A 24,520-nucleotide genomic window follows, 5' to 3' on the forward strand; every position below is an offset into this window, starting at 1 on the left:
TTGTAATACCCATTCCCCCAAATTGTAATACTCACCACTTGGTCTATTTCTTTTAATGGAATCTTGAAAGTATGTTTCTTTTTATCGATGTATGTTCTTGAAGTTATTTGTTTCATTCTGTACATATATAAAGAATCACATTTCATGAAGTGTTTCTATGAAGCTTGATCTTTGTTAGTTCTCTTAGGATCTGAGTAAAGTGTTTTTCTGTTGTAATAAATTTTGAGTTATTGTTCAGAATTTGCAACCTTTGATTTGGCATTGAACTCATATTGTGTTTAAAAAATCATAGCCGGAGTCCTTGTTGAAAGAATTAAGTTGGTAATGGAATGTAAATGTAACATACATTTGTGTGTTTAAAAAAAAGTCAGCAATTCTTGTTAGCGTTTTCCTTCGTAACAATTAAAGTGATACCGATAATAAAGAAAAAGTCAATTCAAATTAAATGTGATAGCAATGTTATGACATGGATCAATGGATCAAAATTCAAAGTCTCTTTCATTTTCATCCATTAAATGATCTCTAAGTGCTTGAAAGTCTATTTGGAATTGTTAAGTTGCAAACGTTGAACAATCAACTTCTCAAAGAATTAAGACAATGAGTTGAAGTTATGACACTAAATTAAGTAGGATTTAGTATGGTTCTAAATGTAGCAGAATCAAACCGTTGTCTTATAAAAATAATGAAGTTGTATGAAAATTAATCTACACATTCATCGATATTAAAAGAAATAAATGAAACAATTGACTTTCTCACAAGATGGCAAAGACTAAAGTAGCATTCATCGATATTAAAAGAAATAAATGAAACAATTGACTTTCTCACAAGATGGCAAAGACTAAAGTAGCAAGATAGAAGGTCGATCCTAATTGTTAAATGATGTTAGGAAGAGATGAAACCTAAGACAATGATATTTAACCTCTTCTTTTTCCAATAATTATTTGAAATGTGAAATAATTTCTAACCTAATAAAAAAAATATGGCCAGAAAAAATTTTCATTTTTTTTTGTTGGGTTATAACAGAAGTAAAAACATCATCATAAACACAACTAGAAGTCAAGAGACTGAACTTATAATTTAGCAAACGATTAAGAGATTTCATTTCTTTTACGAACGTGTAGGTTCAAGTCTCCCTCATCAAATATGGTGCAATATTCTGAATAAAAAATACAGACATCTGCAAGGAATAAAAAACAGAAACGATCAAACCTCAAAAATCCATGAGTTGGGAAAAGAAGAAAAAAAAAAAAAAAAAAAAAAAAAAAAAAAAAAAAAAAACATGAAAAACATGAATATCTTGCATCCCTGCAAATCACTCATCCAACCAGCAAACAACCCATCAGAGCAAGACACTGAAACAAATCATGGCATCTATATTTAATCTCCCATTATGAAGAGATCCATATTCATCATAAGGTAAAAAGGAAACCCCCATATATCTCAATCAACACATAAGCATCATCTTGTGGAATCAGTGTAGAAAGAAAGATTGAATGACCTGAAAATCCAATCAAATCCAACAGAAACCAATAAACTTTTTGACTTTCTGTGTTTGATCTTTGTTTCTCGCCTGTATTGTCACATTTCTCACCTCTTTCTTCCATATTCGTTCATCTCAGTAAAATAGCAAAAAAGGGAAAGAAAAAAGTAGAGATATATTACAAACTCAGGCTTTGATGATTCGAGTTTTGGAACGTACTGTTGAGAACAAAACTTTCCACTATGAAAAAGTACTGTTGATAAGAGCTTTGAAAGTCTCCTCTGAAGTCTCTGGTTTCCATTTTCCTTCTGTGAAGACCTCCGTGCATTGCATTGCTTCTTCCTTCGCCTTGCAAATATATAGTAGCAAGAGTTTGTACTTTAAGATGATATATATATATATATATATATATATACACACACAAGCAAGCTTTCCATACAAAACTGATAAATGAAGCCAACCCAATCAATTAAAATTAACAAAGATTTACAAACCATCCAAAAATCTTCGAAACCACCTGCACAGAAAATAAACATCATAAAGATAAATTCAAGCAGCAAGGAAAGGCAGAAAAAATGATTAGAGTACATGATACACAAAGAAAGTTCTAGCCTGACAGATACCAGTTATTTCAATTTTGTGTTAATAGATCCTTGATCCATTCAAAATTTTTAAATTTATTGACCACTACATAATTGAAAACTTAAGGTCTCATTAGATATAAAATTCAATTTTGTATCAATTACTTTTTAAAATTTCAAATACATAGCAGCATCGACCACAAAATTGAAAGTTCAAAGGTTTATTGGACACTTTTAAACGTTAAGAGACCAAATAGATACGAACTTGAATACAAAAGTTTAGGGATTTTATATCGCCAAAAATGGATTCAGATAACACTTGCTATAAGGAAATGGTCATCCTCCTTCCAGAAATGCATGCATAGATGAACTTGGGGCGTGGCCTAACGGAAGGCTGTGTGTTAGAAAACTACTCCACTGTATTATAAAGTAAATTGAAAAAATGGGAAGAGATTTTTTATATTCAACTGAATCTATAACTATTAAGTAATTGGAAAGAACAGTCATTACTTGTTGACAGTATATTCTACGGTGATTATTGTCAGAGGTCATTCAGAGATGGTTGAAAAACTTACTCTCTTTGTGCAATTGAAAACATGAGAGGTGAAGAGCTCAACAAGGAACTGTCGGAGCATCAAGGGGAAAAGATCAGGGCATTTTCAAGGCTTGTTTAAGTTGTGCAAGTGCTGCTGGATGCATGCTATTAATGGCTGCATTAAAGGAATCTCCATGGAGTGAAGCACAAGTTTGAAGATTTCCACGTACAGAATCTTCCAATGACAACTGATTAATAGGATCTGAAGCTTTGATCTTAACAGGAGAACAAAAATCCATAAGAAAAGAGCTACTACATATACTTCATCTAATAATTTGACTACTAGAACTTGGAAGGTTAACCTGTCGTCTTCTAATCTCCTTGCTTGGTATAGTTTCCACATCATTAGCTGCGCTAGTATAGTCATCACTGGTATAGGTTATACGAATGGCACATTAGAACCAGGAACTAGTACACAAATATATTATTCAACAATGAAAAATGGGAAACCAAAAGTATCAGGTGACCACACCTGGACTCCTCTGTTTGGTCATCAGTTCCACCCAAAATGACGGTGGTGCATACACTGAAACACAGTAATTAAAACATCAAAACCAAATGAAAGACACCTTTACAACTACTCACACTGTAACTATGAATAAGATTAGTCAGATTATGTACCTCAAGATCTGATCAAGCTTATCAAGGACTTGGGGCAGTCTTAAAGTCAAAATTATGGAAAGTGCTAACCCATACATTTTCTTTTGAATTGAGGATACATTGTCTACCTGTGACCAGAAATAAAGTTTATAGGTTAACGCAGAATCACTGATGTTGAACCTAAGGCATTCAAGAAGTGGGCCTATCTCTACTCAACCTTTTCATCAGACCTTAAAATTTAGAACAGGAAGATGTATTGAGACGAATGCTTCAGTTTGAGCCTAATTTCTAAGTGTATAGATAATGCGATCACCATGCTCCCTTTGACTACTAATTATACAACCAAGCATCAAAAGAATCTAAAATAGAATTGTCAAAGGGACTTCTATTCTGATTCAAAAAGCATCCATAAACGAGATCTAACCCTCTTAACTAACTTCAAACTAAAAGATTTCCCGCTACTAACCTTGTCAAGCCACAAGTCAACCAAAGAAAGAAGAATATTTTCTTCAGTTTGGATTCCTTCTTTTTGGAGGAGCACTGTAAGGGATGGTTCTGTCATCAATTGGGCAAGATAGTTTGTATTCATCACCAAAACCCTCGCAAGGATGGCAGCTGAAGATGCCTTGACTGATGTCTTGGAAGGATCACGTTCGTCTTTTCCACTCAAGCATATAACAATCAATTTCTAGCACCAACGTAAAAAAGATACAGAAGTTTAAAAGAGAACACAAACATCTTGGAAAGTCTAACATTGTTACAAAAGGAGCAAAATGGAAGTTTCACAGAAAAAGTATTCAGCGTACCTGAAGGGTGCTACCTATCATTGGGGGCACGACAGCAGGAAAACACTGCAAAATAACAAGAATGAAATCTTGGGATTGTATAGATTTAACAGCGGCTCTTAAGTCTTTGCACTACAGAGCACGATCTAGAATTTGAGAAAACTGATGATAATTTATTGCCATATAGACTTGAAAATACCTATTAATTGAGTCTAACAGAATAAATAAATTAACAATGCATCACAACATGAACATCCTTCGTGCACAACTGAAAATATAATTATTTAACTGAGTGAAATCTTATTCTTATACATGATATGCTAATTCAAAACTATTCCACTAATACTTCTTTATTTCTGGATGGAAGGTTTAAGACTTATTTAACTGAGAGTTAAAGAAAGAGGACTATTGATTATTTATTTGGAAAAAAAAAAAAAAAAATCTGATCTTGAAACTTCAACATTATTTAGGGAGGTGGGAAGTCCTAAATTCAATGAATTGATTTTTCCCTAGAAATGAGGAAAGATAATTCTGTCAAGACAGATAGTTAATGTGGCGAAGGTGGACAGTTCTCGAACGAATATAAAAGTCCCTTTGGTGATTCAAGTTGCTCCTAGATGGTGTCCTAGTTAATTCAAGAAGAACGGCTAAGAAAGGTGAAAGTTCCCCAACTTCTATATAATCAAGGCCCCTGAAGAATGTGAGAATGTTATGGTTTAATTAAAAAAAAAAAAAAAAAAAAGAAAAGAAAAGAAAAGAAACATATATATATATATATATATATATATATATATATCTTCAGCATCTTTTGGTCATCTCTAATCATTTTTTGTGATGTTTCCAATGTCTTTTCTTTCTATTATGGTTTGTTGGAAAGTATTTTTGTAGTCTCCATAGCATTGTAGGTCAGGATGGCCTTCCTATCATACACAGCCCTCCTTTTTATATATTTTCTCATCGACAAATATATTACTAATCTTAATAAAAGGAGGTATCTTCTTAGAACAACAATTTGCGTAGAAAATACTAAACAAACTTCTAAAAGAGACAGAACCTTAGAAGATAAAAAGTCCAAAAAAAAAAAAAAAATCATCATGCAATTTTATACTTAAATGTTTAGCATTTAAATCTCAATAACCTCCCTAAATTTTCATGACCATATCAAAATAAACTTCTTTATTTTTGTCTAAATAAAGAATGGGAAATAAAGGACAAAATTTTGCTGGTATCGATACTAATTCTGATCTGAAAAAAAAAAATATGCAGACTCATACCTGCACCAGAAGGTCAATAATTGGAAATGTTGAAAGCAGTCCTCTATCATTGACGTTGCCAATAATCAAATCGAGAATTCTTGCGATGCTAGAAGCAAGCATGCTTATATATTCATTCCCCCCCAAGAGGATGTAAGTCTCAATTATGTTGATGGCAACCTGATTTAAGACGATTTAAAATGCTTATGAAAAGAACAATAGACTGAACACTGAATTAACACAGAAACAAGGTAACAATCTGCAAGCTTTCTTTGTAATCACTTTCAATTACATGACCTAAACAACCAAAAATACTTTCTCTAGCTCTTCGAAGCCTAATGTCCAACCACTCAAAGTAGCCTCAATGTGAAAATGAGAACATTGCTACTCATTTATCTCAATCCCTTTCACTTGACCAAATTCTTTACTAATTTGGAAAGCACTGGCCATTCCAAGACCCAAAAAATATCCCCTGAAAATACAGTCTACCACTGGTACATGGGACACAGAGGGTTGTGTGTTGAACGCGTTCGTCACTTTCATAAATAAGCAACTAAATCTCTACATTTTCACATGGGAGCATAGTACATTAGAATTATTTTCTTTTTCATTAGGATGCTATTTCAAATGAAAAGTATCAGAGGCCTGAAAAATGAAAGGATTCCAAAACAATATCCTATTAAATTGTAAAGAAGAAAGAGAACAATTAGAATCCAACTTAATTCTAAGACATGATAGAAGAAGCCTAACCTCCAAGTGATCAAAACTCCTTTCCATGATATCCACAAGTCGAGGAAAATATGATAGCAGAGAAGGAACCAATGAAGGAGCATGAGAAACTGTAGCTTCCCATAACTGTATGAAATTTTATTTTTAGCGGCAATAGAGGACGCAGAAATATAATAACAAATTAAATAGATTATCAAACTGTATGAAATTTTACTTTTCAGCGGCGATAGAGGATCAAAGAAATATAATAACAAATTAAATAGATTATCAAACTAGTACCAGCAGGCTATCTTCTAGAAGATTGATTTCATCTGGATGATTTACGTCAATGCTCCTATCCAAAATGGGCATTAACATGTTGTAGCAAACGGGTGATTGATAACCAAGGGCAACCACAAGATTCCGCAGAGCAATAAGAAGCTGAATCTGTAGGAGGCTTTCACCAGAAGATTCCTCCCAAACCTATTTAGATGAACAATGGGTGGTAAACCACAAGAGGCTAATTTAGACGTACTCAAATAATCTGGCTTCAAAACAAAATTTTAAAAACAAAATTTTAAAAACAAAACTTTAAAGCTTGAATGAAGACACGGCATAACAAACCAAAATCAATTTGATAACATAAAGTGACGTATCACTAATTTACATCTATACAAAGGAAACCATAGCTATTCATGGGATTACAAGACCAAAGATGCATGGACACCAATGTAATTAAACGGTCTTTTAGAGCAAGCCCATTTTGCGACTAATCGTGCTAAAATATGTATATAATAGATAGCTAGATAGCTAGATAATAGATATACTTTGAGTTCAACATATGGGGTCAAGGATTCAAACGTCTAATTTATTAGTTAACGGTATATGTCTTAGCCAGTTCAGGTAGGTTTAGGTTGGCATGACTGCGCTCATATTTTTTAGTAATAATCCATTAGAAACTTCAATTTGTATGATAGTTGCATGCAAACTTCTTCAAACAAGTAAACATACATAGATATCTAAAATTAGAGGATAAACAAAAAACAAGACACCATAAGTTACATCCAGTTTCCAGAGTCTTTTGATTGTATTCAGTTCTAATTATTTAACATCTTCAAGTATAATGAGATAGCTTCTTTTTTTAGCATCTCCATATCTCAAAACAAGTAGTTAGATGTGCTGTTTTTCGAACTAGGATTATCTACGACTTGTCAACAATAGTCAATACATTACGTTTTATGAATTCGAATGCGATGCTTGTATGTGCCTTTATGGATATAGTTCTCATGGTATTAAGCCTTTCCTTTCTCGTGTGAAATTTGTCGTTTAAAATTGCTAAGAAAACTATTTTGGGATAAATTTAGGATTGAAATTGTAATAATACCCTTCCCCCCAAATTTTGGTATCTGTGGATCATGATGTGATTTTTAGTCCACTTGTCAGTTCATCATGCACATGTTGTAATAGAGGCTAGGCAATAACTTATTTTATACAGTGGGCACTGTACAGAAAAATATAGCTTACCTTCTGAAAAAATGATATCAACACATTCGAATATGGAATCACTTCACTGACACGATCAATCAGAACCGATATTAAATTTAGAACTTGAACCTGAAGAAAGACGTATAACACAGATGTAGTCAAACAAAAAGATACATTGAAAAATGGAGAAGGACATCTGAATGATACATAAGCATCAACTTTTATTTTAATTTTTTCGACCATTTTTAAAGCAAAAAAAAGTACCAGAAAGGCAGAAAACCAATGAAACCAAAACTCGCGCAAGTAAACCTCCAGTTGTAGAAAATAAAAAGGAACTTCCACATAAGAAAAATTAAAGATTTGATTCCTTCTAATAGATTCTTTTTAAGATTAAGCAAAATGTACAAAAGAGAAAAGTTCACTCCTTTCAAGTCGAAAGGGAGCAAGTATGTCATCTTTAGTTCCGAAGGATAATACTACATATTTTTTTTAGAGAAACAACCCACACAACAATTAATAAAAGAAGACGTGATAAGGAAAATCCTTTTGATGATGATCCTCCAAGATGATGTTTTTTTTTTTCCATCACCACAGGTTTGGTCAGAGTATAAATCCACATTATCATCCAAAGATAGTCTTGAGAGAAAACAACCTTCTTTATAAGAGTGTGGAAAACTCTCCCTAATAGACCCGTTTTAAAAACCTTGAAGGGAAGTCCGAAAGGGAACACCCAAATTAGTCGAAGAAATTCAAGGTATTTGGACTCTCTCTCTCTCTTCAGCACTGTCACTCAAACCTAAACTGTCTAAATGATTTTCTACCTTCATCCTTTCTCATTCACACTATTTATATCAAACTCTCCTAACAAACTCCTTGGTTTATTACTAACATACCCTTAATACCCTAAAAACATTCCTAATTCCATCCTAATAGCACTCTTAATAGAAGTACGGTAATTCTTGGTTACAGGCAATTAGGATGAGAATGGATTTAAGGTACACGTGTCACACAAGCAAGGGGTTTCTTGACAAGTGAGAGTGTTCCTTCTTCTTTCCTCTTCCTTATATGAAGATAACCTACAGGATGTGTAGGTGATCTTCAAGCGTGCAAGGAGAATTGTTGTATTCTCTCAAGGAAAATAAAAAGTCTTCTGCCCCAAAGTGTATGTATTCTTGTTTTCTTACAACAACAATATCCTAACCTTTGTCCCTTGCTTTCTTTTTACATTTGCAGCAGTAAGGTTGAACCAGGCCGCCCGGAGACGAAAAGAATCTAGGAGCGACTATCAGTCCCGTAAACACCATCTACCATGAGTTTTCTTCTCAATTAAATGTGTTAGGTCAAACGGATGTTCTGTGAAATCAGTCAAAGTATACAGAAGCTAGCTTGGACACTCACAAATATTTAAAAAAATGTTTTTTAATTACTTTGTAAATAATACATGTATTAATTGGAGGGGATTTTTGTAAATCCCATTAGCTTCTATGGCGTCTCTCTACCCCTTTTGTGCATTTCATTACGTTAATGAACCATGTTCTTTCTTAATAGGGAAAAAAATCCCACCGTGGACTTCGGATTGCAGATTTCTTTCCTTGGGCAAACAGTTACTCTAACCTATAGATACTAGTAACTATCTCATGTCATAGCTTGCTACATTTTCTTAGGAATTATCAAAACCATTTTGCCAAATCGCCTTATTTTTTCTCATCATGCTTCCAATGCCTGATTCACCACTCTCTAAGGATTATACGACATTTCAATTAACTTACACAACCTCACTTCATACTTTCCTTCCCAGATAAGTCTAATCTACTAAACAATGGGCATTCAATATTGATAATGTTTATCTCGAAGGGATTTTTCAAAAAGCTGTGACTATAATGAGCGAACATCATTTTTTAAGGACGGTGGGAATCAAAGAGACAATTAAAGCTATGCTTAGCCCAAACAATAAAAATAAAAAGCTAATAAGAAAATGGAGGAACATGTTAAAAGCAAACTTCAAAAGTGACGATCTGAAACTGAACATATTTTTAAAGAGCAGATAGTGCTACCTTTGAATCGAACTCCTGAACTTCATCTACCAGTTTAATGCATGATTCCCAACACACGGGTAGAAGATCAGTAAATTTTTCTTCTGAAAAGTTTGCATCTTCAACATGTAAACACAAAGACCGACAAGCTGCCAACTAAGTCAAGGAATGTTTAACTTCAGTTGTTAGTAGCAGAAGGGCTGTGTCAAATTTATTAAGAGAAAAAAAAAACGAGAAAAATGATGATGTTACATACTTATGATAGTTTGAATCATACCTGAACAGACAAATCTTTATCCTGAAGTAATCGGATCAATGCACAATACACTTGTCTTTTCGTATCATCTTTAACCTATTAATGCAAAACAACAAAAGGCTCAATTTCAGTCCTCATATTATAAATTGGAATATACTAGTTTTGCAGAAAAGGTAAAATTATCTTCACAAACTCATAATAAATGATATCCCCAAGCCTTAGAAAGAGCTCCTGCAGTCCCGAATGGCTATGTTGCTAAAGTTCCAAAAACTGAACACATTGGTATTTTCACTAAATTTCAGTACCCTATTTCCTTTTGTGATGGTTGAGATTTCTGAATGAACTACAATTTTGTATATTACGCTTAACAATAAAGATAATACAATACATACAATGTTTCACATACTAGCCAACAATAAAGAAGAATAAAAGAGAGGATCAAGAAAAAATAAAATAAAATAAGGTGGGAAATGCCCCTCGCTAGAGAGGTCATCATAAGAATCAAGAGACAACATTCGAGCATCGAGGCTACAGCCTATAATGAAACGCCAAGATCCATGTGGCAATTATCCAACAACCTGGCAACAATCTTTAATGAAATTTCGTTAATTCTACCCCTTTATATACGTTGATGTAAGAGTATTTAGGCCTTTATATTTTGACTGACATTCAGATTGCTGATTTTGGAAATTTATAGCCTAGTTCCGTCTGATGAACTTACATTGAATTTGAATAAAAATTGAGTTTCTTCTCTTTGATAACTAAGTAACATACTATTTGTTTACAATTTTTAATCTAGGTTGCAAGCTGGAACATTTAAGTAAAAATTGATCTACTTGCAGAACACGAGATAATGTTAACAGCTTTCAGATCAGTAGACCATTATAACGACAGGTAAACAACATCTTGACCATAATGACATACACTGCGAGTGGTCAATATTCCCTCAGAAAAAATATATGCACATATATATTAACACAGTACCTCAGACACCCATTGTCCCAATATCAGTGCAACTTTCCGACGGATGATACGCATGTTTGGATGATCATTTGAGATTTCAAGGGATAATGCGCCATTAAACCTAGGAATTAATGAATATTCTGTTGGTTTCTCAAAAAATATATATATACATAATGAAAATACTGTAGAGGAAGTTGCCTTTGTAATCCTCTTTATGATGCCCCTACTAATAGACCAATAAATAAGAAGTTTCACAACGGAAAGCAATTAACGAACAGAACAGATAAAGAATAGACTAAGAAGATACGAATAGAAAGTGAGAAAACACACTAGACCAACGATTAGGAAAAAGTTCAGGATGATACCAGAAAAGATGAGGTTTCCACAAGAATCTTTTAATAATTTTTTCAACAATATATGCTATTTCTTTATTCACAAACTTCTTCAGAAGATTCATCTTTGTATTGATCCAGTGGACAAATTCTTTCCAAGTTCCAGCCCCCTCACCTACTTACCTACCACCTCAGGAAGAGACTCATCTTATTAACTCACCACCGACAGGCCACATTAGCCAATGGCCCCCAAGTTCACATTAACTTTTTAAGACTTGCCTCTAGTAATCTCCTCTATTTCCACCTTTATCCCTAAATCACTCATAAAACCAGAAAAGCTTTCGTTCCACCCGCCTTTTGAGGGATGAGCCCTCTCCGACTCTCATAGCACATAGAGAGACAAGGGGTACACAATACAATCCTCTCTTTCATTTTTTGTTAAAAAAAGAAATCACTACCTCATATCTGATGTGGGGAATGTTCAGTCTTTTGTCTTATGGTCAAACTAATTGTTTGGATTAAGTATATTTTGACCATTACTTCGTTAGCTTTCCTTTTTCGTCAGTTAGTTTATACATTGGTTGGTACTTCATCAAAAGCAATATAGTTGTACTTGTACTTGGTTGAGGCTTGTTGAAAACTCAATCAAACTTCAAACAGAAGGTTACATCAATATCAATATTGAACATCTCAATTTCCAGAAATATTGATAAAACGTCAACAAGTTGATAGAAATTGTAAACTACGGAATTGTATATTTCTATTGTTTCATATGCCCATCCAACCACCTAGTTCATGCATGCTTCACCCTTCCCTTCCTCCTCAACCATATATACATGCATGCATACATATACATATACATATATAATAAAATAAAAATAAAATAAACATTTTAATTAAAAATAAAAGAGAAGAAGCAATCTAATGTAAACTTTAAACAGCTGAAGAAATTTAAACAAGTCACCTTAATTAGTATTTATTGCCAATGAATTATGGTCAAATTATGTATTCCTAAATAGAAAAGTGTGATACAAAACGGAAAAAGCTTATACCAATCTTTGAAGCTCAGGTAATTAGAGAGCTCATAGTAAACATATGCAGCAGCACCATAAGCAGCATCTTTGAGAAGCAATCCTGGAGAGATATCAGTCACTAAACTTGAGCAACCATTCATTGCCTCTCGGAGGATGGAAACCACAACAGGGCCCAGAAGCTATACATAACATCAAGATCGTTACACGTATTTCAACTAGAAACAAATAAATACTATAAACATTGGAAGTATATAATTATAAGGAAAAATTTAAAAACAAATCTTGCATACCTGACTGTGGTTTTCAAACAATACAATATACAAAGCTTCAGCACATGGCCGTAGTTTCTCTGTCCACAAAACCATATCCTGCTCATGATGGAAAGACTCTGGGTTTTGGTACCACTCCTCCAAATCAGTTGCTGATAGAACAAAATACCTGTCCAAGTAAATGCCATGAGATTTAATCACTTTACAATAAGAACATAATACCATATTAAGAATAGCAGTAAAAATAAATAGATAACAAGTAGCTCCTCTCAAATCAATGCCAGCGTTATGCAGAGCTAAAATAGGGAAGGCCAAAACCAAGTGAAATAGCAAAACAATTTAGAGTCCAATAATGTTTTTAGAATAGTATATCAAATGTGGGACTGGGGATTTGAACCTATAACTTCACAAGGAAAGTAGAGAACCCTTGTTTGAACGTAGAACCCAATATTTCACCACATTCATACCTAAAGTCCATAATATTCTCAGCTCCAAAATTAAAGTATGAAGGCAATGTAAGTTTCACCAACACGTGTACAAATAACACCCTTGTCATAGTAATCATTAAACCTTCTTTGATTCTTGCTCGTTCCAATTTGAGTTAGAAAGAAAGAACTGCACCAAGAAAACTATCTCGGACAAGAGATTCAAATTACTCCAATGACGAGAGTAGTTAAAATTTCTCTCAGATCACTCTACTGCCAATTGGGAAAAAGCCGTTTGTAATCCTTATAGATATTTTATCATTTTTGTAAATTTCATATCTCAATGAAATTGTTTCTCATCGATAAGAAAATAAATGTGTGTGTGTGTGTGTGTGTGTGTGTGTATATATATATATATATATATATATATATATATATATATATATAAACACTCCTAAAAAATCAACGAGAACCCAAGAAAGAGCTCTAGGATGAATCTTTTGTAATTCCTACATGCTATTTATGCATGGAAGGGAGGAAGACCTCAGATTTTTCCCTCCACCTCAGACGGAAGAGACTGAACTCTCTTCTTTTTAGTTTAGGCTCCGAGTTGTTTTTGGGTGGGGTCCTACGGAGCTTTTGGAGAAGAGTAGCCTAGTGTGTAAGCACAATAATGAACTACGACACCCTCAGAGAAAGAATCTTCCTGACCTTGCCCCCTCTCTACACATGGTTCACGAACCCATTTCCTGACTATGTGACGAAAGAGGTTCTAAAAGTACCCTCTCGTTGGCCTACACGTTTTAGGTTATCTAGAAAGATTAGAGTTCCACTGAGCTCGAGCTCGGCAAAAGTTCTAAAAACCTTCTCGGCTTATCATCATCATGACCCTTCTCTTCTTTCTTTTGTTTGTGTCCGACTTTAGTTAAAAAGAGGCGTGTGTGTTCTTTTAAGGCTTACTGGGGGCTGCAGTTCTGGGGCATTAAAAAAAAATTGAGGATTTCCTCCTCAATGCTAAAAGATATGACAAGAAATTACCTCTGTAACTAAAAATTCTATAAATAAAAGGTCTATAACTCTTGGCGCAGATACCAAATTGTTATGGGCCCAAGTCTGCAATTAAATTATGGGTCTCTCGTAAGTGAAGGAAAACGGTATTTGTGTGGGGGAAGTAGAATTCTTCTTTCAACCTACTTTGAATAATTGTAAGGCTTAAATAGAGGGAACCTTAATACCTCTCAGTTAAAGTACTCAACACTAAATTGAAAATTTTTAGGTACCCTGATGTTTATACTGTTTATACAAGTTTTATAATAACCATTGCTACATCAATGGAACCAGGACTCAATCATTAAGGATCATCCACATAAAACAAAGGAAATAACTAAAAATATTAATGAAAGTAGGTCCTTACAACCATTGCTATATCAATGGAGCCATGACTCAATCATGGAGAATCATCCTCCTAAAACAAGGGAAATAACTAAAAATTGAGTCATGGAGAATCATCCTCCTAAAACAAGGGAAATAACTAAAAATAGAAATGAAGGTAGAAGACTCCTCCTTACAATATGGAAACTGAAGGAAAAAAAAAAAATTGCATAAAGAAAATTCGACTAATGGGTTCCATATGTGACTCCTTTTTGCCATGAGTGTAACATGAGTACACTTGCAGTGGCATTATATCATCCCCATATAATCCCAAATGATTAAAAACACTTTTAATTCTTAAAATTTCATAGAATTAACAATATAGTCCTTAAGCTTTAGTATGTAATATGAGATGATTTAGTCCATGTACCTTCAATTATGTAATAGTTTGTTTATTGACCTAAACACAAAAATAAAATACTAAATTAAAAAATAGTTAAATCCTAAGATTTACATGGTAAAGAATAAAACCTTACAAAATAATAAACTATACGGACTAATCTGTTCCAAGTTTGAAAATAGGGAGACTAAATCATAACATTACTTAAGTTCAGGACTAAATCGTTGCTTCAGATCAAGAGTATTTCTGAACCTAATCCAAATCCTATAGGTGCAGTAGAAAATACTTTACCATCCCACAAATCACTAAAGAATTCTTCGCTCCAAATGACAATCCTTTCAATAAATTTTTATCCCTCCAAAGAAAATCATAAATGAACTATCTTTCGTAAGGATAGAGGAAAAAAGACGTCACATTTTTTAAAACAGAAAGAGTCTTAAAAGAATTTGACAGCAGATGTTGTTTACTTCACAGACAAGGAGAATCGAAGCATATAACATTTTAAATTACAGCTGACCTAATAATAAGTAAAACCACAATATTACAAGCTTCAAGCCTGAGACATTTGAGATTGATTTTGTACATTTACCTCCTGATTAATACACCACATAGGTGTATTACACGGTCTCCAGGCAGAAGAGAATTTAACACACCATCTACAGCATTGGATATGTTTTTCTTCACCTGCTCTACTGTCATCCCATTTTCATCCATCACTCGACCTGTAAGGCTAGGCTTGTACTCCTTACATTCAAGAATATTCTTTACCATTACCATACATTGTATCAAGAATTGCTCGAAAGACAACACATAAGGCTCAGGATCAGTTATTTTATTTAAGCAGAAATTGATGACAGGTGGAAGAACGGACTTGTCACTAAATGAATAAGGATGCCTTCCTTGTAATGCAATCAAAACCTTCATCAATTTTATGCAAGCTCTTTTTATGAAGTCCCAAAATTTGGAATTTCTCTCTTGAAAGGAAGAATCTACAAAAGAAGTTACATTAAACAATTCAACATATGTCCCATTGCGAAGAGAATCTGAATGGCCTCAAAAAGATTCAAGCAGAACATAAAACTAACGAAATTAGACAGAAGAAGAAGAATTCTCACAGAAAGGAAGAAATGACTGAAGAACATTCAACAGTGCAGGAGAAACTTCCTTGATTGGCTTGACTTCCTACAAGATAGTGATATATTACATTAACTTGAGCACAGGCACAACGAACTCAAAAGAGAAAGGGAATAGAACCAACCTGCACTGATTTGGCATCGCTTGGAAATCCTGAGACTACTAATTGGCGTATTATCTTTAAACAAAACAACCATCTCTCACAAATTAAATGAAGTTCCTCATGATTCAGCTCATTTGGGTTATAGCTTCCTGAAAGTGTAGAAAACCCATGTAATATCTTCTGCACATCACTCTGCCAGAGGTGCCACCCATAATCAAAGAAATGCATTGATATCTGCCAAATTCCAAGAGTGAGACATAGTTGCATTTAATAAGGAGAATGTAAAAAATGACTCTCACACTCTAAATCATACAAAGGATAGAATAAGAATAAGTAAAGACTAATAATAGATATCATTCAAAAAACTAATAATAGATATTTAACTAATAGGATTTATGTGCCAAGATCAAAAAATACAATTAAGACAGTTAATACCTGTGCAAAATTTTTTTGGTCTGAAGTAAGTCGCTTGCTAGATAATTCCTTCAGAACTCGAAATAAAACCATAAGAATTCGGTGGCTTAAAAGAACATCTGCAGATTGAAGTTGTTGAATCAACGTAGGGAAGAGGTCTGGCCTGTGTTAATCATAATAGCACGCAAGTTAGCATGTCAGACTATCTTACCTCATATATTTAAAAGAGCAGTTAGAAAGGAACAAATACGAGGGAAAAGAGCGAGGTCATAATGCTGGCACCCAACTAGAACAACTCAAATAATTTACAAATGAACTTTGCGTTTAAGTCTCCAAGAGGAAGAAAGATACGAAGAAATAACTTTTCAAAAGCAGATTTAAGAACCTTTCCACATTATTAATGAGTCCCCTTTTTCCTTCTAAGAAAATTCCCAAAAATCAATGGAGGGGCCATTGATCTGGCAAGACAAGCCTTGTCTAGTAGTCTGAACTAGAGAAATCACAAATAATCTAGATTATTTTCTGAGCACATGTATTTGCTTATGAGACTGCCAAGAAAACTTCCTCCAGAGCCAGTCAAAGCTTGCAATGACTAGATATTGATCAATCAGGGTCTGCTCAGTGAGCATTACAAGACAAAAGACAGCAACTTGAACTGAAAAATAGACGAGGATTCCTCCTTTTGACTTTATCGTTCTACGATGAGGGGAGAAAAAGCCATACAAGACCCTTACACTCCAAGCTTTCCAGAGAGTTTCACAGCATAAAAAGACATAACTAAATAATTTTTTTTTAAAAAAAATGAAGAAAAACATACTCTCATTTTCACTGTGCAAAGCCCATAGTTATCAAAATCTTGAAGCAAGGGTAGAAGAGTGAATTCTGTCTCTTCTTTTTTAATAAGAAACAAATTTGATTGATGTATGACGAGTAAACCCCATCTCTCAATCAAATAAATCTTCTCCTAAATAGAAGAACCAAGAATCATTACTTGAATGTGTGCATCTTTGATGACAAGAATATGTAGCCACATGGTGAGCACAGACCAAACTATTCTTTCACGTTTCATATATATATATATATATAAGCATGCTAGAATCATCTTTATGAAATTTTCAAGTTAGGAGTACCAAATCAAGAATTTCTAGAGCTACACCGAGAACAAGATACTTTCATATGAACCTTGCCTTACATATGTCCTGACAATGGTATTTTTCCGAAGGTAGTTAGGCTTAATAAGAACCCACCAAAGTAACTCCGAATAAACGGCAAGGAGTTTTTAACAACAATTATCCTAGCCAAAGAACCAAGACTACTCACAAGTCACATCTCAAGAGAAAATAATCATCAAGGATAAGTCTTTCCTTCAAAGAACCTAATGTCTTGTTTCACATGGTCCCATGTGCGAGGAAGATTTCCAAGCTCCCTTCTTCCTCTAGAACCCGATTTCCTTGTGTTCCTTTCCTAGGCAACCTATACAAAATAAAACTACAGAACGTAACAGTGACAACCAAGCTACAATTTTTCTTGTTAATATCGTTGGCAGCACTACAGCGGCCTAATCTCCATACATCATTTTTGCCATTATCATCAAAATCTTGAACTATGAGAAAGCCAATACATGAACCAAATAAACTGCATTTAAAGACATCAATTACAAATATAATGAAAACGGAGTTAGATGATCAATTAGCCACTTTTCAGTAACATTATAGAGATTAATAATACCATTCCCTGGGATAATCAATGCGGGCGATTTTAGAAATGATGACTGCCAAAATTGCTGCTATCTGTTGAGAGACAAACATAGAGAACCCACAGAACAAGAAAAACACTTAGAGAACATGTCGATAAAGCACTTTTGAACATGTCGATAAAGCACTTTCTGTTTAAGCAATGTTTTACTCTTCTTCATCTTCAGAGAGAGACAAACAGGAGAGTAAATAATTACTCATACCTTATAATCTGGTTCTCTCAAGTGAGACAAGAGCTTTTTCCTGATATGAACCTTCTCATCATTCCCAACTCCACTGAAACTCAGAAATTAAAACAACATGAGAAACGGAAGATGCAAAATTAATCAGAACAAGAGAAAAACAAAGGAGAGACATGATGGGACGACCAAGTATCCGGGATTGAGCGTCTACTACTAGTCCTCCAATAACGATTAATGCTGTTCTTCAAATAAACGGATGCCATGAGACGAATATCAGCCTGAGAAACTAAATCCGGCGACGTGATCAGCTCCAAAAGACAAGAGCAAAACCCAGAACGACTATCGGTGCCGGATAGCGCCAACTCCGCCTGCTTGCGAACACCCGCATCACCACTCATTGAATTCATCAGCAGAGTGTACATCGCCGCCATATCCGAGCTTGACATTCCCATTTTCAGATTAAGCCTAAACTTTGACCTATTGCTCAAGAAAAATGACCCATATAAAGGAGTTCCTCTATCAAAATCTTCTCCAATGAACTTTTCTACTGTAACTCAAAATCGTCTAGTAAATGACAGCCATGGAAGCCACCCTCGGCCTTTTCACCTCTGAGTATATTAGCTCAACGCAGCTTTGTTGATTTCTCCTCTTAAATGGCTTGCCCGCTTTCTCCAGGTTTTGGGCCGTAATAAGAACTTTTGTCGAGTCCTTCAAAAATAATTCTTTTTTTTTTCTTTTTCTTTTTTAATAATTTTTAGATTTATTTCTTAATTTGTGTTTATATGATTTTTTATATTAAACGGTGAATATTTTATTTTAATTATAAACTTTCAAATATTTTATCCCACCACTATTTTAAATCCTTTTTAATGACAACTTAAATTCTTGTGAATCTTACTATAAATAATATAATTTAATTAGTTGAGTTACTATATCTATGGATTAAAGTCTGATTTAGCATATAGTTAGATAAATATATAAAATGTGTTTTTATTTTTTAAAAATAAAAATTATTAACTGAATTATTGTAACGATGGACAAAAATGTAACATGAATTTATGATAAGATTTAAACCTATTCTGCCCCGAGTAGAGATTTGAAATGGGTTTTGAAGTTTGTAAAAAGTCGGGTTTCATGATTTTTATCTTTTCTATCCCTTTCTTTCTATTAAATAACTTATTCATAGACTGTGATGTCCCACGTTGGTTGGGGAGGAGGACGAACCATCATTCATAAGGTGTGAAAACCTTCCTGTAGCAGACGTGTTTTAAAGCCTTGAGGGAAAGTCTGAAAGGGCAAACTCGAAGAGGATAATATCTACTAGCAGTGGATCTGGGCCGTTACATAAATCTTTAAGGTATATTATCAGTGAAATAAAATAAAATTATTTAAAACTATTTTGATAATTCGACTTAATAAAAATAAATAATTTAACAATAATAAATTAGGTAAAATCAACCCGTTGTACTAATTTATGGAATAATCATGAGTTTATAATCAAATGAATACTATCTTCATTAGAATGAGGTGTTTTGGAGAAGCCCAAAGCAAAATCGTGAGAGTTTACACTCAAAGTGGACAATATCATACCATTGTGGAGAGTCGTGTCCATCTAAGAATCGTGACAATCAAATAAATGTACTTTTTATTTATATGAAATCATGATAGTGTTCGTCTTATTTTATCAATACAAGTATCTAACAGACGAGTTCATTAAAAATAAAAAATAAAATAAAAAAATAAAAAAATCCATCAACTGAACAGGAACTGAGAATCTTGATCATAGCCCAGAAAGGGGTTGAACTTGGTATGAAAATGCAAGCTGCCATAAGTCTACCACTGCTTTCTTTATAGACGATGCTTGTTTTTGAGCCAACCTGAGAATAAAATAATAATAATAATGTCACATTCAATGTAAACGTTAATATTTGTAACAGCTCAAGCTCACCACTAGCAGATATTGTTCTCTTTGAACTTTCCATTTCAGGCCTCCCCTCAAAGTTTTAAAATGCATATGCTAGGGGAGGTTTCCACACCCTTATAAGCAATCCATCCCCCTTGGGGGCCAGCATCCTTACTGGCACACCGCCCGGTGTCTGGCTCTAATACCACTTGTAACAGCCAAGTCCACCGCTATTGGATATTGTCCTCTTTGGTCTTTCCCTTTTGGGCTTCTGCTCAAAGTTTTAAAACACATTTGCTTGGGAGAGGTTTCCACATCCTTATAAGAATGCTTTGTTCCCCTCTCCAACCGATGTGGGATCTCACAATCCATCTTCCTTGAGGGCCTAGTGTCCTCGCTGGCACACCGCCCAATATCTGGCTCTGATACCATTTGTAACAGCCCAAGTACATCTCCATTGAAATCACTTTTCAAAATGTTTTATTCATCAAACTACGATCAGATAATACTACCAATGCTTTCGGAAAATTCTAAAAATACCAAAAAATACTTGAAGGGAGCAGCGCACTTCATTAGTGTTTCTTAATTTCTCTGGTATTTTCTGTTTTTCCCGTTGAGCACTATGATATAGCAATGCAGCAAAGAATTAACATGGATGTACGAGTAACAGAGAGAAGGATCAGTATTATGCTATTTATTTGACCACAAACATACCTCTTCAAAGTGGCTAATTTCCTTCGCAATAGATAATATATCGGCACTAACAAGCAGCTAAGCACAATCCTTCCGGTGGATATCACAAGCCGAGTACTTCCAAACTTCAAAGTCATAGTACGGAACGGCCAAAAACATGGTTTTGTAAGAACCGATTCTCTATTAGCACTCTCTCCATCTTGATGGTATCCAGGGCTTACGGCTGCTTTAGAAGCTCTTGATTTTTTATGTTCTTCTAAAGAAGATAAATGTGCATTACAGTCATCTTTAAGCAAAGATGAAGGGGATGATTGTGACAAGCTAGCAGCTTTAAGAGACTGCAAGTAATCTAGCCTCCTCAAAAGTACCTACCCAAAAGTTGGAAGGAAAAATTTGACAATTTTTTTAGCAAAAAACTAGGTAGCAAGAACAGTTTTAAGGTAATGGAAAATTACAAACTTAGTTCATCAAAGATCATAAACTTGTGCAATGATACTCACAACGATGGTAATGATAGGATTAAATAATTCATCCCAAATCTCAAAATCTAGGAGAATTTCTGTAACGGCCTCCGCTAGCCTCCGATAGCAGATATTGTCCTCTTTGGGCTTTCCCTCAAGGTTTTTAAAACGTGTTTGCAAGGGAAAGGTTTCCACACCCTTATAAAGGGTGTTTCGTTCTCCTCTCCAACCAATGTGGGATATCACAATCCACCCCCCTTCAGGGCCCAACGTCCTCGCTGGCACTCGTTCCTTTCTCCAATCGATGTGGGACCCCCACCAAATCCACCCCCTTCGGGGCCCAGTGTCTTTACTGGCACACTGCCTCGGGTTCACTCCTTCGGGGAACAGCCTCCTCGCTGCCACATCGTCTCGGTGTCTGGCTTTGATACCATTTGTAACGGCCCAGGCCCACCGCTAGCAGATATTGTCCTCTTTGGACTTTCCCTCAAGGTTTTTAAAACGTGTCTGCTAGGGGAAGGTTTCCACACCCTTATAAAGGGTGTTCCGTTCTCCTCCCCAACCAATGTGGGATATCACAATCCACCCCCCTTCAGGGCCCAGCGTCCTCGCTGACACTCGTTCCTTTCTCCAATCGATGTGGGACCCCCACCAAATCCACCCCCTTTGGAGCCCAGCGTCCTTATTGGCACACTGCCTCGTGTCTACTCCTTCGGGGAACAGCCTCCTTGCTGGCACATCGTTTGGCTCTGATACCATTTGTAACGGCCCAGGCCCACCGCTAGCAGATATTGTCCTCTTTGGGCTTTCCCTTGGGGCTTTCCCTCAAGGTTTTTAAAACGCGTCTGCTAGGGAAAGGTTTCCACACCCTTAGAAAGGGTGTTTTGTTTTCCTCCCCAACCAATGTGGGATATCCCAATTTCTTTGAGAAAATTGAGAAAATAGCATAGACATTATGAAGCTGTATATGCAGGAGATCAATTAGAAAAAGAAAAAAAGATCCAATGCTACACTGAAGAATATATGTAACCAAGGATAGGCACAATAACATGGCTCAGACATGTTTCATATTTAATTGTCAGCAATCAACATAAACCTTGTGATGCCAAATCCAATGGTTGAACTTTTTAAATGGCATTCATTGGAACATGAAAAACAAGTATTTACCTGACGCTTTTCCTCAGGTAAAGCACCTTTCTCAACCCAAGAGACAGCAACATCCATATCCTTCGAATCTATCGCTAAAAGCATTTGGAGGTAAACTTCAACAACTTGGAGATATTCATCAACAGTCAACAGAGCATGCCCATCACAATGTTCTCTGTCATCGATGTTTCTTGAGCCAACAAGAACATAGATTACTTCGTTCGATAAACTCCACTCGTTAAGGAACTCTGCTAGAAAACATTTCATATCAGAAAGACCTTCTGAGATCTGAAGACATGCCCTGTGAAATTGAGCAAGGTAAAGTTGACCATTAAAATTTGCCCACAGCAACATCAGTTAACCATACTTAAAACCTCATAGAATGCCACCAAGTTAACATCCGGAAAGTTGTAGCATTAATTTTCTAGATAGAAGGCCACCAAGTTATGATCTATAGCCATGATACCTTGGGTATATTGAGGTTATTTCTGCTAGCGGTGGGCTTGGGAGTAGACATGAGGCGGTGTACCAGTAAGGACGTTGGACCCCGAAGGGGTCCCACATCAATTGGAGAAAGGAACGAGTGTCAGCGAGGACGCTGGGCCCTGAAGGAGGTGGATTGTGAGACCCCACATCGGTTGGGAGGAGAACGAAACACACTTTATAAGGGTGTGGAACCTCTCCCTAGCAGACGCGTTTTAAAAACCTTGAGGGTAAGTCCGAAAGGGAAATCCCCAAAGAGGACAATATCTGCTAGCGGTGGGTGGCTTAGGCCGTTACAGCTTATGGAAGGAATGTTAACATATTGCTCAAGTAGATGAGACCTTCTGTCTACGACGTCCAACGCTTCTCCCTCCAGCCATCCAATTGATTTATAACATCATCGACTAGCGATTTCAAATCTAGTTATTTAATGACTAGAGAGAGATTTATAATTCAATGTACATGTTGTTCTTCTAGATACACTAATTAATTCAGCATGTATTAAAACATTAAAACAATCTATAGACCCAGTAAATAAGGAGAATTAACCGAAGTCTTTTCATTTTCCAATTATGATCATTGAAACGTACTCACATGATGAATCAACGGACAGAAGAATCAAATGAATTACAAGACTAGCTAGACATTATGATTGACAGAAGATGAGATTACCCAGTTAAAAGAACATTAACCGGGATGGCTGCAACAGAGGAAAATGATAATTTGAGCTCATCCACTATACGAGATGTCCTGCAAGTTCAATATCAATGAACAATAAGAACACTGTCCGCTAAACAATGTATTAATCAAGATAATCAGTAGGCTTCACAACAAACATCATAGTCTATAAATATCACTTAAGAACTCGAATCAATATGGTTAAAAATACAACCACATGAAATGTACGAAATTAGTTATAAGAACACTACCTTCCAAGTTCCTTCAAAGATTGAACCAAAACCATACCAGCTGCTTCCAACATATCATTTTCACAGCCAGTTTTCATTCGAGAAATACGCTTCAAAACAGAGGAAGCTATCTCTAATGCTTCCTCATACGTGGAGCAGACAAGATAGCTGCAAAGCCCATCAACGAACCGTAACATAAGGAGTCGATTGACTGTTGAGCGACCATGCGTTGATGGTATAAAAATAAGAAAATTCGATTCGATACCTCTCAGACCGCTCGATCTCTTCCCAAATTGCTTCTGCGTCATCCATGGCGACCCGACCTTCGAGCGTGTAATTTTGTCTCCTTCGTGGGTATAAGTTCCATTTTTATTTTTCTCGATGAATGTAATTTTTATCTTTTTTATTTTTTTTTAGAATATCAAATCTGAATTTCTGGATTCAACGTAAATGTCAGTTAAATTCACGCCAAACTATAAATTACATTAGAATTTGGAGACAAAAAATCTATTGATGCAATGTCACTATTTTTCAAATTAATTTATCTGAATTGAATAACTTTGACAACGAACTTCCAATTCAAAGATGCAACGTAACAAAGTTGAAAAAATATTTTTTCAGTAGTATCATAAATTTCATCAGATAGTTCTGTTCTTAACTCGTACATCAAATATATTATAGATAAATGATATATTTTACCCTTAACTACTAGATTCTAATAAAAATCATGTTATCATGTTATTGGATAATCGCATTGATCATGTCGTTT

General features: G+C 35.1%; 2 protein-coding genes across 4 annotated transcripts; both read right to left on the bottom strand.

Annotated features, from left to right (window-relative positions):
• Window positions 1-1,489: 1,489 nt before the first annotated feature.
• LOC111788569 (ARM repeat superfamily protein) lies at window positions 1,490-18,822 on the bottom strand. Of its 3 annotated transcripts, XM_023668941.2 has the most exons (24): window positions 18,344-18,822; window positions 18,179-18,251; window positions 17,950-18,011; window positions 16,243-16,384; window positions 15,829-16,041; window positions 15,686-15,752; window positions 15,160-15,559; window positions 12,396-12,543; window positions 12,124-12,284; window positions 10,761-10,860; window positions 9,798-9,872; window positions 9,542-9,676; window positions 7,527-7,616; window positions 6,303-6,485; window positions 6,045-6,149; window positions 5,316-5,474; window positions 4,063-4,107; window positions 3,723-3,944; window positions 3,278-3,384; window positions 3,129-3,182; window positions 2,959-3,025; window positions 2,637-2,871; window positions 1,975-1,997; window positions 1,490-1,828 (listed from the first exon to the last, which is right to left on the bottom strand). In XM_023668941.2, exons 1-22 carry the CDS (start codon window positions 18,607-18,609, stop codon window positions 2,710-2,712), a joined length of 3,036 nt encoding a protein of 1,011 aa, XP_023524709.2. In that variant the 5' UTR covers window positions 18,610-18,822; the 3' UTR covers window positions 1,490-1,828; window positions 1,975-1,997; window positions 2,637-2,709. The 3 variants fall into 3 exon arrangements, with proteins under 3 accessions (XP_023524709.2, XP_023524707.2, XP_086977605.1); XM_023668939.2 differs by having other exon boundaries at window positions 1,490-1,997; XM_087121479.1 differs by lacking the exons at window positions 17,950-18,011; window positions 18,179-18,251; window positions 18,344-18,822 and adding an exon at window positions 17,542-17,561 and having other exon boundaries at window positions 1,490-1,997.
• A 957-nt stretch (window positions 18,823-19,779) lies between these two features.
• LOC111787535 (protein APEM9) lies at window positions 19,780-24,432 on the bottom strand. Its single transcript, XM_023667528.2, has 6 exons — window positions 24,017-24,432; window positions 23,773-23,919; window positions 23,516-23,593; window positions 22,382-22,661; window positions 20,775-21,121; window positions 19,780-20,034 (listed from the first exon to the last, which is right to left on the bottom strand). Exons 1-6 carry the CDS (start codon window positions 24,061-24,063, stop codon window positions 19,938-19,940), a joined length of 996 nt encoding a protein of 331 aa, XP_023523296.2. The 5' UTR covers window positions 24,064-24,432; the 3' UTR covers window positions 19,780-19,937.
• Between the last annotated feature and the right edge of the window lie 88 nt (window positions 24,433-24,520).

Source organism: Cucurbita pepo, chromosome 2 (assembly GCF_057944985.1).
Source record: "Cucurbita pepo subsp. pepo isolate OVF chromosome 2, ASM5794498v1, whole genome shotgun sequence".
Classification (NCBI taxonomy): domain Eukaryota; kingdom Viridiplantae; phylum Streptophyta; class Magnoliopsida; order Cucurbitales; family Cucurbitaceae; genus Cucurbita; species Cucurbita pepo.